At 48.5% G+C, this 12,289-nt stretch overlaps 1 protein-coding gene across 1 annotated transcript; it reads left to right on the forward strand.

Annotated features, from left to right (window-relative positions):
- Window positions 1–1,205: 1,205 nt before the first annotated feature.
- LOC123120064 (uncharacterized) lies at window positions 1,206–7,837 on the forward strand. Its single transcript, XM_044540072.1, has 3 exons — window positions 1,206–3,885; window positions 6,623–6,933; window positions 7,274–7,837. The coding sequence occupies exons 1-3, from the start codon at window positions 1,448–1,450 to the stop codon at window positions 7,618–7,620; spliced, it is 3,096 nt and encodes a 1,031-aa protein (XP_044396007.1). The 5' UTR covers window positions 1,206–1,447; the 3' UTR covers window positions 7,621–7,837.
- Window positions 7,838–12,289: the final 4,452 nt, after the last annotated feature.

Raw genomic sequence — 12,289 nt, forward strand, 5'->3', positions numbered from 1 at the left:
TCATTCTTTCCACCACACCCACACACTTGAGGCAGAGAGCAGAGCTAGATCTCTCCTCTTACTCCTCCGATACAGCTCTAGGAGCAACCATGTACACCTTGTGTTCATCTTAGTGATCATTGCAGGACTAGCGGTGTTACCTCCACCGGAGGGCCCTGAACCTGGGCGCGTCTCTATGTTCAACGTGCTCGTGCCTAATCCCGCATTCGGACGCCCTCGGCCCCTAACCACACGAGATAAGTAACCCCATGGCATCTGTCATGCAAATACCACGACATCTTCTCTCTCTTTTGTACTTTTTGTACTAGTACATCATATTGGTGTGTCTTGTCCCACTAATGAGGACCGGTGCAATACCTGGTCCGAAAATGCTCAAAGATGACCATCAAGACCTCTGTTGAACTTTAAAAAAAGACCTCTGTTGAACTGAACCAACCAAAATGTTACTTTTTTTATTTTGCATGTCGTTCTCTTTCCTGTTCAATGTCTCGTCGCCAACAACAACATCTGTCTGCACCCATTTATCAACTACTGGCATAGTCGATGCACTAGGCCCATCAAATGTGATTGGTATTAGACGTGTCACATCATTATGCGCCACCGCAAATATCACTAAACCCCCGATTTCACATGACAAAGCCTAAAGCTTAGCAAACCCCCAATTTCACCTTAAACCCAACCTAGCCACATGATCCGCGACATGTAAAGGCGAGGCAGCCCAAACCCTAACCGCAGTTGTTCCGTGAAAGAAAACGACGACAGAAGACATACCATACAAAGATGGTGAAGCTCCAACCAACCCCCGCTCGCGAGCGAGAGGAACGTCGCACAATCCCCTCCCAAACGACACAGATGGCGGCCGGTCGGCGGCCGATGGTGAGCTCATGGCGCTGAACCCCTAGAATCCGTGTGTATTCACAGCATAAGGGCCACGTGAACGGTCAACGCCACAGTGGACTGACGCCATGTATACCAATCAGCTCCGTACATGCACGTACAAGTGACTGTATCTGAGCTATTAAGACACCTTAATAACTGTATTTAGAGTATTTTGGAAGACAGGGATCAAAGTGAATTCCGCGACAAATTTGGTGACCCTAGGTGAATATTTCTCTACCTTATACATTAACAGATACGTAACAGATAACAGAGACGTGCACTGCCTACTATAGTAGGCCCAAACTGCGGAGGCCCAGCACCAGCGGCGTAAATTGCCATCCTAACCGCAACCGGGCACCGCTGCCTCCCCCACTTCCCCCGCCGTCTCCGCCGCACAAATCAACACAACCGCCGCCACCGCGTACTCCGTCGTCTACACCACCATCATCTCCAATCTGCATCTGAGGGTCGAATCCTAGATCTAAACAGCCTTTTCTCATCCACCTCCACGGTCGAAATCCGCTCAGCCCTTGCGCATCGCTCCGGTGGCCGCACTCGAGTCGACACCATGGGACGCCGGGGCGGACGAGGAGGTGGAGGGGTGGGAGGGCGTGGGCGAAGGGACGAACGGCCAGGAGGTGGCCGCGACATCAGGGGCATGCGCGATCGCCGCCCTGACGACATGGGTATACGGGACCGCCGGCCCGAAAACCGCCCCCGCTGCAGCGCTGGTCGCAGCCCCTCCCCGGCCTACCGCCCTCGCCGCAGTCCTCGCAGCTGCAGCCCCTCCCCGGGCTACCGTCCTCGCGGCCCCTCCCCGCACCACCGCTTGCGCCGCAGCCGCTCTCCGGACCACCGCGGAAGGCGCTCGAGGGATGACGACGGCGAACATAACCTGCCCCGCCGCGGGCAAGGGGACTACGGGAGGGAACCCTTTCACCAGGAGCGCGATCGCTGCAGCCCGAGAGGAAGCCATGATGGTCGCGGCGACCGCGGTTCAAGAGCAAGCTATGTCGGTCGCAGCGAGCGTGGCCCGAACAGGAACTTTGACAGTCGTGGCGACTGTGTGACTAGCGGGAGGTATGATGCTCCACCGGACTACATGCTCCCAGAGCATCCATACGACCAGGGGCGTGCTGCCAAGAGTGCAAGTGACTTCTTTGGAGGCCCTGGTGACCGGAGCATTAACAATGAGGATGGGTTTTATGGGGACGATACCATGAAACTCAGAGTTAGTTCCACGGGATTGGGAAGGAGTAGCTCAATGTACCTGGACAGCAGGTCGCCTCTGCCTCCGCCACCTACGATTTCATTGGCTCCTAGGACAATGTACCCCTCGGTGCCACTTAGAGAGACTGGATTCCTCACAGGGAGTTCAATGGTGAAAGGTGGGGAGAGCCTTGGCGCTGGAAGTACCCGGTTGCCTCAGGATGTCACCAGGTTTCACTACCATGACCATTTGCCTGGCCCATATGTTGGGAACAGAGAAATTGAAAGGCTTGGCCCTAGTAGAGATGTGCTTAGTGACAGGGATCGAGAATTGGATAGGCTTTACTCTAGTAGGGGCGTGTATGGTTCGGACATCACACCATCTATGCAGTTGAAGCGATATGCTGGTTCTTCACCATCTGTACTTGCCAAGGACAGCCCATACCGAGTGCATGGTGGAGGTTATGAGCCAAGCCATGGCTACACCATGGATAACATAAGCAAACCAGGTTCCTTGGGACATGGGAGTGGTCAGGTTCACAGGTTCTCAGAAAGTTCACTAGAGCACCTCAGTGGTCACGACGACAAGATATCACTGGACATCACAAGTCAAACACACTCTAAGTATCCACCAACAACTGCATCCATGGAATATGATGCAGATGGATATGGCAGAAGGGGTCCAGAAAATGACACATATTTTGCTTTTGGGAACTTCCGTGGAAATTGCTCACGGGATTCAAGGTCTAGCCCCAGGCACACATTGGTCTCATCACCTTTGACAGATCTCAAGGATGAAAGGAGTAATGCACAAGTGAGACTATCCCGCAGGATGGGAGAGGATGCAGAATACAACACATATCATAATTATCATAGAGATACACCCACAGATTATCCCAAGCCAAGGAATGCTCATATACGCTACTCACGCTCTCCTGAAACTTACCCTCTTGAACTTGCAAGGCAACCAGTTCGACAACGTGAGTTTGCTTCATTGGAGAATGGCTGTCAGTCAAGTCATCTGGAAGTTTCTCCCGTGGCTTATAGAAGAGGATCCCGGGGAGCTGCATATAGTACTCGTGATATGGATATGTACCAAGCTGATGGCCCACTAGGACCAGAGTATTACAATGATGAAATTGGACTAGAGCATTACAATGATGAGATTGACCCATATGACCTATCCCCTGAGAAATTGTCAAGAAGAAGTTGTGATATCATTGACGATGAAGATGGATATGACGCAAGATATGATATGTCATCGAGTCGTAATGTTTTCTCAAGAATTGCTTTGCCAGACAACATGAATGATGAATGGATTGATGCTGAAGAAGGTAATCATCCTCATCCTAACGGGTTAGCTCATGGGCGCTTGAAATATAAGCCTATGTCTCAGAGGCTGTCCAGACCTATAGTCCAGCCACAAATTGGGGGATCTGCCATGCTTGGAAGAGGAAGAGGGGGAGGATGGACCAAAAGTGCGAAAAAGAGACTGAGAGTCGGTCTTCCTCAATTCCATGGTGGATATACATCAGAGAGAAATGAATCTGTTCGGCCAAACAAATTTACAAAGCTGTCAGAAGATAATCAGAAACGCACCGAACCAGACTACGAGGATGCACCTGATGAAGTGGATCTTTCTGTGCAGAAAGATCCACCAGAAGGTTCAGAAGAATTCAGTAAACAGGTTCACCAGGCCTTCCTCAAGTTCTCAAAGATATTAAACGAGAGCCCGACCATGCAGAAGAGATACCGTGAGGCACCAAAAGGATCTTTATCTTGCCGTGTATGTGGCAGGTTTGTGTTCCTTCATCTGTGCTAACACTCTACCACCTAATTAGTTGCTCCTATCATTGTGTTAGAGTGCGCTTTCTGGTCATTTCAGCAGCCGCTTACTGCTGATTTGGTAACTGGAATGGAGGAATCCTCTAAAATTCTATTGCCTGGTCGTGTTTTAGCATACCTTGTCGTAGATACTGTTGGCCCCGTAGTTCTTATAGGTTAACAATATGCTGAACTATGTCAGTAACTTTATTGCAGTAATTGCTAAGGTTATGCCCCACCCTCACCAACCTCGGGACGAACCTTCTTATTTCCTGTATATGCACTGCTAGGATTGAATGGAGTTCAGCATGCTAGACTATGCCAAAACATTGTCAGTTGATGTTTCAGTCCAGAGACGCAATGCACCACAACATCTTGGCTCTGTTTATAGGATTCAGGCAGTAAAATGTTTGTATGAAAGGCTCTGATCAGTTTCAGCATTGGTCTATGATGTGAATCGATGTTCCATCTGATGCAAAGGATGATGATGTAGCTTTTTTGGAGTAATAATACATTGCAGATGTTTAGGGGCAGGATGGTTGGCAGAAAGAGTAACAATGTGGTGCTGTTCCTGATGCATTTGAGCTAGCTCGTGGTTGGAATTTCTGGTTGCTAATGTCTTGGAAATTGGAATTATCCGGTTCGGCATCATGAATTGTTACTCTTTTCTTTGGATGACCAGGATCATAAATTTGGCAAGTTAAATTGCTTGCAATGTTTACATCAATCAAGTAAATACCGTTGTGGTTCCTCTACAAGGCAAGCTGAAGACCATTATGTGCAAGTTTGTCAACTTAAGATGTTAGGGCTGGCTGAGTTTTTGAAGTACTCCCTCCGTTCCTAAATATAAGACCTTTTAGAGATTTCACTATAGGCTACATACAGAGCAAAATGAGTGAATCTACACTCTAAAGTATGTCTATATACATCCGTATGTAGTCCATAGTGGAATCTCTAAAAGGTCTTATATTTAGGAACGGAGGGAGTATGACACATACCAGTAGCATAGGATCCACTTAGTTGTATCGCGCATATGCATGCTATATTAGGGCATCTCCAACGCCGGCCCCAAAATGGACACTATATTTGTCCGTGGACGGATCCGGACCAGTCCGCGGACACTGATGTCGGAGCCGGCCATCCAACCCTGTCCCCTAAACGTCCGTCTCTGTTTTTTTTTTCTAAGTCCGGAGCACTCAAAATAATAGCATATCAAACCTTCCGATTCAGCCCTCGATGACCCTTGATCCATCCCTTGAAATTGAGGACATGTTCTTCCGCATGCTTCATGCATGGACTGCCTGCATCATCATTGTTTCATCCGCATAATCCTCCTTGCCGGATGTCTCAGCGTAGTGCTTGTCCATGTACTCCCATGTCCGAATCCATTCCTTCAAAGGAGGAGGAACAAATTTAGCACGGGCATTTCACCAAACACTTGCCCGCGTGGTGACCACCGTGGGGCGGATGGTACCTGCGCGGCAGACGTGCGAGAGGTGTGGACCGGCGGCACAGGACAAGCGGCGTGGCGACCGGTTGTAGCGCTGGAGGTCCGGGAAGGCTTGGCGGGCGGCCGGGGTGGTAGAGTGGCGGCGGCAGCGAGGGAGGAAGTGGATGCAGAGAAAGAGGGAATGATGGAGACCCGGGGTTTGGGTGGGCCGGGGGTGTCGGAGTCCTTGTGCCAGCGGTCCGGACTCCCGCAAAGCCCCCCCCCCCCCCCTAGTTTGCTTCCGGTTTGCGGGCAACGGACAAGCGGACTGATTCAGGACGGTGTTGGATGGCAAGCTGTGTCCGGACAGCACAGTCTGGACGTATGCATGCGATGTGAGGGTCCGCTTTGAAGATGGCCTTTAGTGTGCATAGAGGCTGTAGGTTGAACCAACAGTTGCACTTATAGAACTTAAAATAAGATATGCGGGGAATATTGCCTATCTATTAACTATTGTGTTGTATTTTCCTCTTCCTATCCTGGTGAGTAAGTTTGGCTTGAATTCTAGTTTAACATTTCCATTTCATCATAGTTCCTAGTATTTATTTTCTTCAGTATGGATAGCGTGTACTTTGCTACTTTGAGTTTTGTTAGCAACTCACTTTGACATTATTGAATAAGGAGGTATATATAAACATGTTTGTAATAAGATTAAGCTTTTTTTTCTTGTAGACCAGAAATTTGATTAACGGAGTATTTTACAGGGATATTTTTCCTGGAACTTAGTTATCCCTTAGGATGGATTAGATTTTGACTTTGTAGGATGGTCTACTTTTTAGTAAGTATGCAAATGCTATCTTACTTGCAAATTGATTAGTTTCTACCTTGTCCAACCAGATGGCGTTTTGCTTTCCCATGTGCAATGTGGCATATTGATTTTGGCTAAATTTATTCACTTGACCTCCATTAGATGTGTTTACATGAAGCAACAGTTGAGCATTTTGTTTACTTTGTGGGCTAATGTAGCATAGTTTCATGTTAATTTTTCTAGTATCTTCAACCTATTTTTTGGGTGTTACTAAGTAAATTTCCTAGGAAATATATAATGTCTAAACCTATATTATACCATGTGATTTGTGTGTCCTTTGAAATTGTTTCTTCTCGTTAGTTATAAAAACAAATTTCTTGTATTTGTTCAATTGTGATGTCATTGAATATTGAATGTCTAACATGAAGATATGCTTTGTTTATTTGCTTTTTGTTCACTTCTTCTTACAACAGTGTCGCAAGGAAGTTTCCAGACATTGATGCCTTGATGTCACATGCTTACGATACACACAAACCGGGTTTGAAAACAAAGCATTTAGGTTTTCACAAGGCACTCTGTGTTCTGATGGGGTGGAATTGGCATGTTGCTCCAGACACTTCTAAAGCCTATCAGTCTGTTCCCGCTGAGGAAGTAAATGCCATGAAGAGAGATCTGATGGTATGGCCTCCAGTTGTCCTGATACACAACAGCTCTATCACAAACAAGGCAAAGGTCTCTGAAGCAAAGATTGTGACAATAGAAGAAATCGAAGGTGTACTTGCAGGTTAGTTTGAAGAATATATATGTTATTAGTCTGCCACTTGTTATTTCTTTTGTTCCCCAAAGTATCCAGCCTGGGCCATTCATTTTTTTTATCATGTGCTTTCTTGAGATTCCATGGTAATATCAATTGTTGATATAGTACAAACATCTCTCTCCCCCCCTCCCTTTCTTTCTGTAGTCTGACCACTTGTGAGGCAAACTAACGGGTCTACTGATTCTACAACTTCTGACACAATGCATTATGTAGTTCTGAAAAGGAAACCCTCTGTTATGCTTTGACTGCTTTGTTTCTTCTGTTTGAACTATTCAACGTTTCTTATATCATCACCTTGTGTCTCCAGATATTGGTGTTGCATGTGACAAGGCAAAGATAACCCAGGGAAGACCAGCCAATCAGAGTGTGTTTGTGGTCAAGTTCCTACCAACAATATCTGGATTTCAGGAAGCAATGAGAATTCACGATCATTTCAGCTCTGAGAACCACGGCAAGGAAGAACTCCATCAGATACTATGCGAGAAAGGTAAGAGTTCAGTTCCTGCTGACAAACTCGAAGAGCTGCTGCATGCACATATTGCACTGGCTGAAGATCTCGGGTACCTGGACGACGAGACAAAGAAGAGATGCGTCGTCAGGAGCAAGAACGATATCGAGGCCAGGGCAGATGCCACACTGAACTTGGACTCGTGAAGCCACCTAACAAATTTAGATTACGTCAGGTCATCTATATTTCGAACAGTGAAAGCTATACCCCCTTCTGCTTAATCTTTGTGGTTGCTTGTCCAAGTGGCTGAAACCTGAAGAATATTCTACGGTAGTGTATTGAACCTTCACGTCATTATCAAATCTTGTCAATCTTTATGTTCCAGGTTCTTCATCTAAAGTGATTGATTCCTCTTACCTTCCAGTTATGAAGATAGCACATTTATTTGTCATACAATGTGGTACCCCCTCTGTTCCTAAATACAAGTCTTTTAGAGATTTCAAATAACAAAGCAAAATGAGTGAATATGGCCATGTTTGAATCATATTGAAATCATATTTAGAAACGGAAGGAGTAGATGTCTGTTGCGTGTTCATACTTAACATGGCCATGTTTGAATCAACTTGTGGCGAACTTGACTTTTGGTATCAGTGTGGTATGACCTGCGGAGCTTAGAGGGGATAGGGAGTCGAGCCTTCTGAGAATTGCACTCAACCTGAACTTTATCTTGAGTATAAGGTGCGTACGTATAGACCCAGACGCCCTGTACACGCAATTGATCGCACTGCTCGGTTATACCTGGATATAAGCTTTTGTATAAGAGCTGAGATAGTAGTGTAGGTTATTGGTAGAGTTTGCCATATAAGATTTTACCAAAAAGCTACCGAACAAGTTGGTGTCGTTCCTCATCTTGACACATTTGGATGCGGTCTTGCACTCCATTGCCACGGATAGGATTCGAAGCTTGACGGTCTTCACGGTTGTCTAGAAGATGAGAACGTTGCCGTATTAACAAACAAAAGTGGCAAACGTTTTTCCCCTAACCCTAAAAACCCCTGGCGGCGCTGGAGGCGATTAGGGCTTGGACGTGGAAACCTACCTTCGCCTGGTGATTCGTCGCCGGTGCGAGAGAAATCGAGGGAAGGGCGTGCATGGCAACACCCAACCCTGCTGCGGGGGCGGGGGCGGAGAGCGACTCAACTGAGAGTCGTGCCGCCCGGAAGCAATTGGAGGAGGCGTTGGGAAAACTTGACATCTCCGAGGAAGAAGCGACTCCTCTAATACTCGATGATCGCAACGACGGCGGGCCGGAGAAGTGGTTGTTGGCTGGTAAGGTGTTACACCGCAACCAATTTCACATCCAGACTATCACCAACGCTCTCCGGCCGGCATGGGGTAACCCACGAGGTCTACAGTTCAGATCGGCGGGCGTCAATGTCTTCGTGGCGGAGTTTGACAGCCAGAGAGACAGAGATCGGGTTTGGGGTGGATCCCCGTGGCACATCAACAAGAATGTCGTGGTGTTGGCCGAGTTTGATGAGTGTATGAGACCTGATGAGGTGAAGTTTGACAAGCTAATGGTTTGGGCTAGGGTTGTGAATCTGCCATACAATTTGCGGGATGAAACCTGGTGGAATCCAATAGCCAAACAGATGGACAAGAATGCTTTTGCGGTTAAATTTGATCACAATGGTGGATACTTGAGAGCCAGGATTACTATAGATGTTGCCAAGCCGCTCAGGCGTTGGATTTTGATTGATTCGGCCAGGAGGAAAAAGGTGGACATGTACGATATTCAGTATGAACAGATACCCTACTTTTGTTTCTCCTGTGGCAGACTAGGGCACTCGGAGCTATATTGCCCTAACCATGGGTCTAGGGATGAGAAGGGCGAGCTCCCGTTTGGCCCCAATCTGAGGGCTCCAGAGGAGTCTTGGAAGCCGGCGAACAGTGGTAACACATCGAGGTCAGGCGCTAGCAAGCCGGCCACGAGGAATTCAAGCACAAACAAGGACAAAGGTGAGGAAGTTGATTCTCCAATCAAGAGTAAGCAGCCACTAAAGAGAAAAGATGCCCCAAACCAAGTCTACAGACCTGTGGCAAAAACCTTGCTGCTCACTGACGGGGGAGTGAACACAGCCGAAGGACAGGGAATCCTTGCCAAGGATGGTGATACTTCCGCTAGTAATGACACAGAACATGATGATTTTGTCAGGAACGCAAAGAAGAAGAAACCCACACCTGAGAACTCGGCAGAGACCGCTACGCGGTCCTGCCCGTCATCATGACATGCCTGAGCTGGAACTGCCGGGGGCTTGGGAACCCCGAGGCAGTTCGTGAGCTTCGCAGCATTGTGAAGTTGGAAGGGCCCACTCTACTCTTCGTTATGGAAACGAAGATTAAAGCAAAAAGAGTAGAGGAGTTGAAGTATGCTCTAGGTTTTGGAGGCTGTTTTGCTGTTGACAGTGTCGGCCTGAGTGGCGGCATAGGTCTGTTCTGGTCTCGCGACGTGAGTGTTGAATTAAAAAACTACATCAACTGTCACATTGATGTTGTGGTTAATGGCAATGACCAGAATTCTTCTCCTCCATGGAGATTCACCGGTTTTTACGGGGCGCCGCGACCAGCTGACCGTAGTGATCATTGGCAGCTTCTTCGTAACCTGTTTGCTTTACCCCATGCTGCTTGGCTGACTATGGGGGATTATAACAAAACTTTATTCGCGTCTGAACACTTCAGCAGACGAGCGAGACCTGATGCGCAAATGAGAGCATTTCGGGAGGTCACTGATGAGATCTCCATGCAAGATTTAGGCTGGTCTGGGATGCCGTATACATGGGATAACCACCAAGCGGGTGAGGCAAATGTGAAGGCACAACTAGACCGAGCTTTTGCAAATGAGGAGTTCAGGCAACTCTTCCAACATGTAAGGGTCAGACACTTGCCTTCGGTTGAGTCTGATCACTGTTTTGTCGTGGCGGAAATAAAAGAGACTATGTCACACGGGCCAAGGGCCAAGAAACAGTTCCGGTATGAGAACGTATGGCAGACACACACTGACTACGACCGCCTGGTGAGTGGCACTTGGCAGGGAATTCAGCGCTCGGCAGGGCTCCAAGGAATTGCGTCTGCCCTGGGGACCCTGCAGGCAACGTTGGAGCCATGGGGCTCTAAGGAATTCGGGTGTTTGGCACGTACAGTCCGACAACTCCGAAAGAGACTTGACCGTGTTCGGTGCCATTCGGTGGGCACGGGGCCATCAGATGAGGAGAAATCCATAGTTAAGAAACTGAAGGAAGCCCTATACCAAGAGGAGGTATGGATCCGACAGCGATCTCGAGTCCCTTGGCTCCGTGAAGGCGATCGGAACACTTCCTATTTTCAGGCACAAGCAGCCCAACACAAGCGTATGAACAAAATTCTTGGCCTCTGCCGAGCAGATGGCTCAGTTTGTGCAAATGAGAATGAGGACAAAGCGGAGGTGCTAGCTTTCTACCAAGACCTGTATCATACGCAGGGCTTTGCGGATGCTAGTGACCTATTACCTCATGTGCCTGTCAAGGTGACTCAGTGTAACGCCCGGATAATTAGGCTACAGTAATCACATCCTAATGGTGCCATGTCATCACAATTATTTTCTAAACCTCACTTTGTTCCAAACCGGATTCAAATTCAAATTAATAATGTCAAGTTATTAATTCTTCAAACATTAAAATAAAAATGTTTGTTAGGTTGCAAATATTCACTAATTAATTTTCATGAATAAACCAACAGTTTTGGAGATGTTTAGAATGCCCCGGGCAAATAAAACAGTGCCCAAAACATCCCCATTAATCCGTTTTCATTTATATAAAATTTAAATGAAATCTTATTGCCTCCAAACTTTTTGTTGAAGTACTAGATAATTCCTAGTATTTGTTCTGACAAGTGGGACTTTAAAAAAAAATTCATTTGGTGGCTCAACTTAACACAAAACAGTAGCTAATAAGAAAAAGATATAAAGAAAATGAAAGAGAGGAAAAGGGCATTATGCTCCCGGCACAGACTGTGCTCATAAAGCCTATTGCTACAGTGCATAAGGCCCAGCCCGCGTTGGCCTTTTCCCCAACCTCTCACCAGAGGCAGAGAGGCCATGGCGCGTACGCCGTCCACCCGCCGATTGCCTCGCTGTCAAGCATCCCGCGGCCCTTTGGTGGATAAGGAGACGTCGGGGGACGCCGCTGTCGAACCCTACCTTATCCACTTCTTCCCCCTTGCTCTCCTCCCCGATCTGGAGAGGCACCCGTACGCAGCCGTTGACGCCGCCTCGTTGTTGACATGCTCCGGCACCACCCCGTCCCGCTCGAAGGCGCCCAGGAGCTGCGCCTCGACGTCCTCTACCTCCACAACAACACTCTCGAGCAAGGACGTACTTTACAGTCGCTATCGAGCACATCTCCGCGTACATCGTCGCCGTACGCCGTCGTTTGCCGCTACTCCGGTCCGTCCCCGGCCGCCCCGACCACGTCCCCGAGTCCACTGTGAGCTCCTCTGCCGGCTCCCCCTGCTCGTCCCCTCGATCCGTCGCCGTTTAGCCGCCCCGCACTTCGGCCGCCATGGCCAGAGCTCGAGCTCCCGTGCGTGCCCGCGCTGCTGCTGCTCTGGAACCGCTGCTGCCTGCCGCCCCCCTGCGCGCGCCCGGCCGCTGTGCCCCGCGCCCAGCCCACGCGCCCACGCCCGCCTCCTGCTGTTGTCGCTGCTGCTATCTTCTGCTACTGCTCCGTTGCCGATGCCTTTGCTTGCTGCTCGCGCCTGCTACTTTGCTGCTGCTCATGCCACCGTTGGTGCTCTCTGCTCCGGCTCATTGCTGCTGCTGCTCCTAATCCTTGCTGCTGC

Source organism: Triticum aestivum, chromosome 5D, assembly GCF_018294505.1.
Source record: "Triticum aestivum cultivar Chinese Spring chromosome 5D, IWGSC CS RefSeq v2.1, whole genome shotgun sequence".
NCBI lineage: Eukaryota > Viridiplantae > Streptophyta > Magnoliopsida > Poales > Poaceae > Triticum > Triticum aestivum.

Coding starts and splice junctions, on each gene's coding strand:
- LOC123120064 (XM_044540072.1), top strand. CDS start 1,448: ATGGGACGCCGGGGCGGACGAGGAGGTGGAGGGGTGGGAGGGCGTGGG. Junction 3,886..6,622: donor TCTTGCCGTGTATGTGGCAG/GTTTGTGTTCCT, acceptor TTCTTACAACAG/TGTCGCAAGGAAGTTTCCAG. Junction 6,934..7,273: donor AATCGAAGGTGTACTTGCAG/GTTAGTTTGAAG, acceptor TTGTGTCTCCAG/ATATTGGTGTTGCATGTGAC.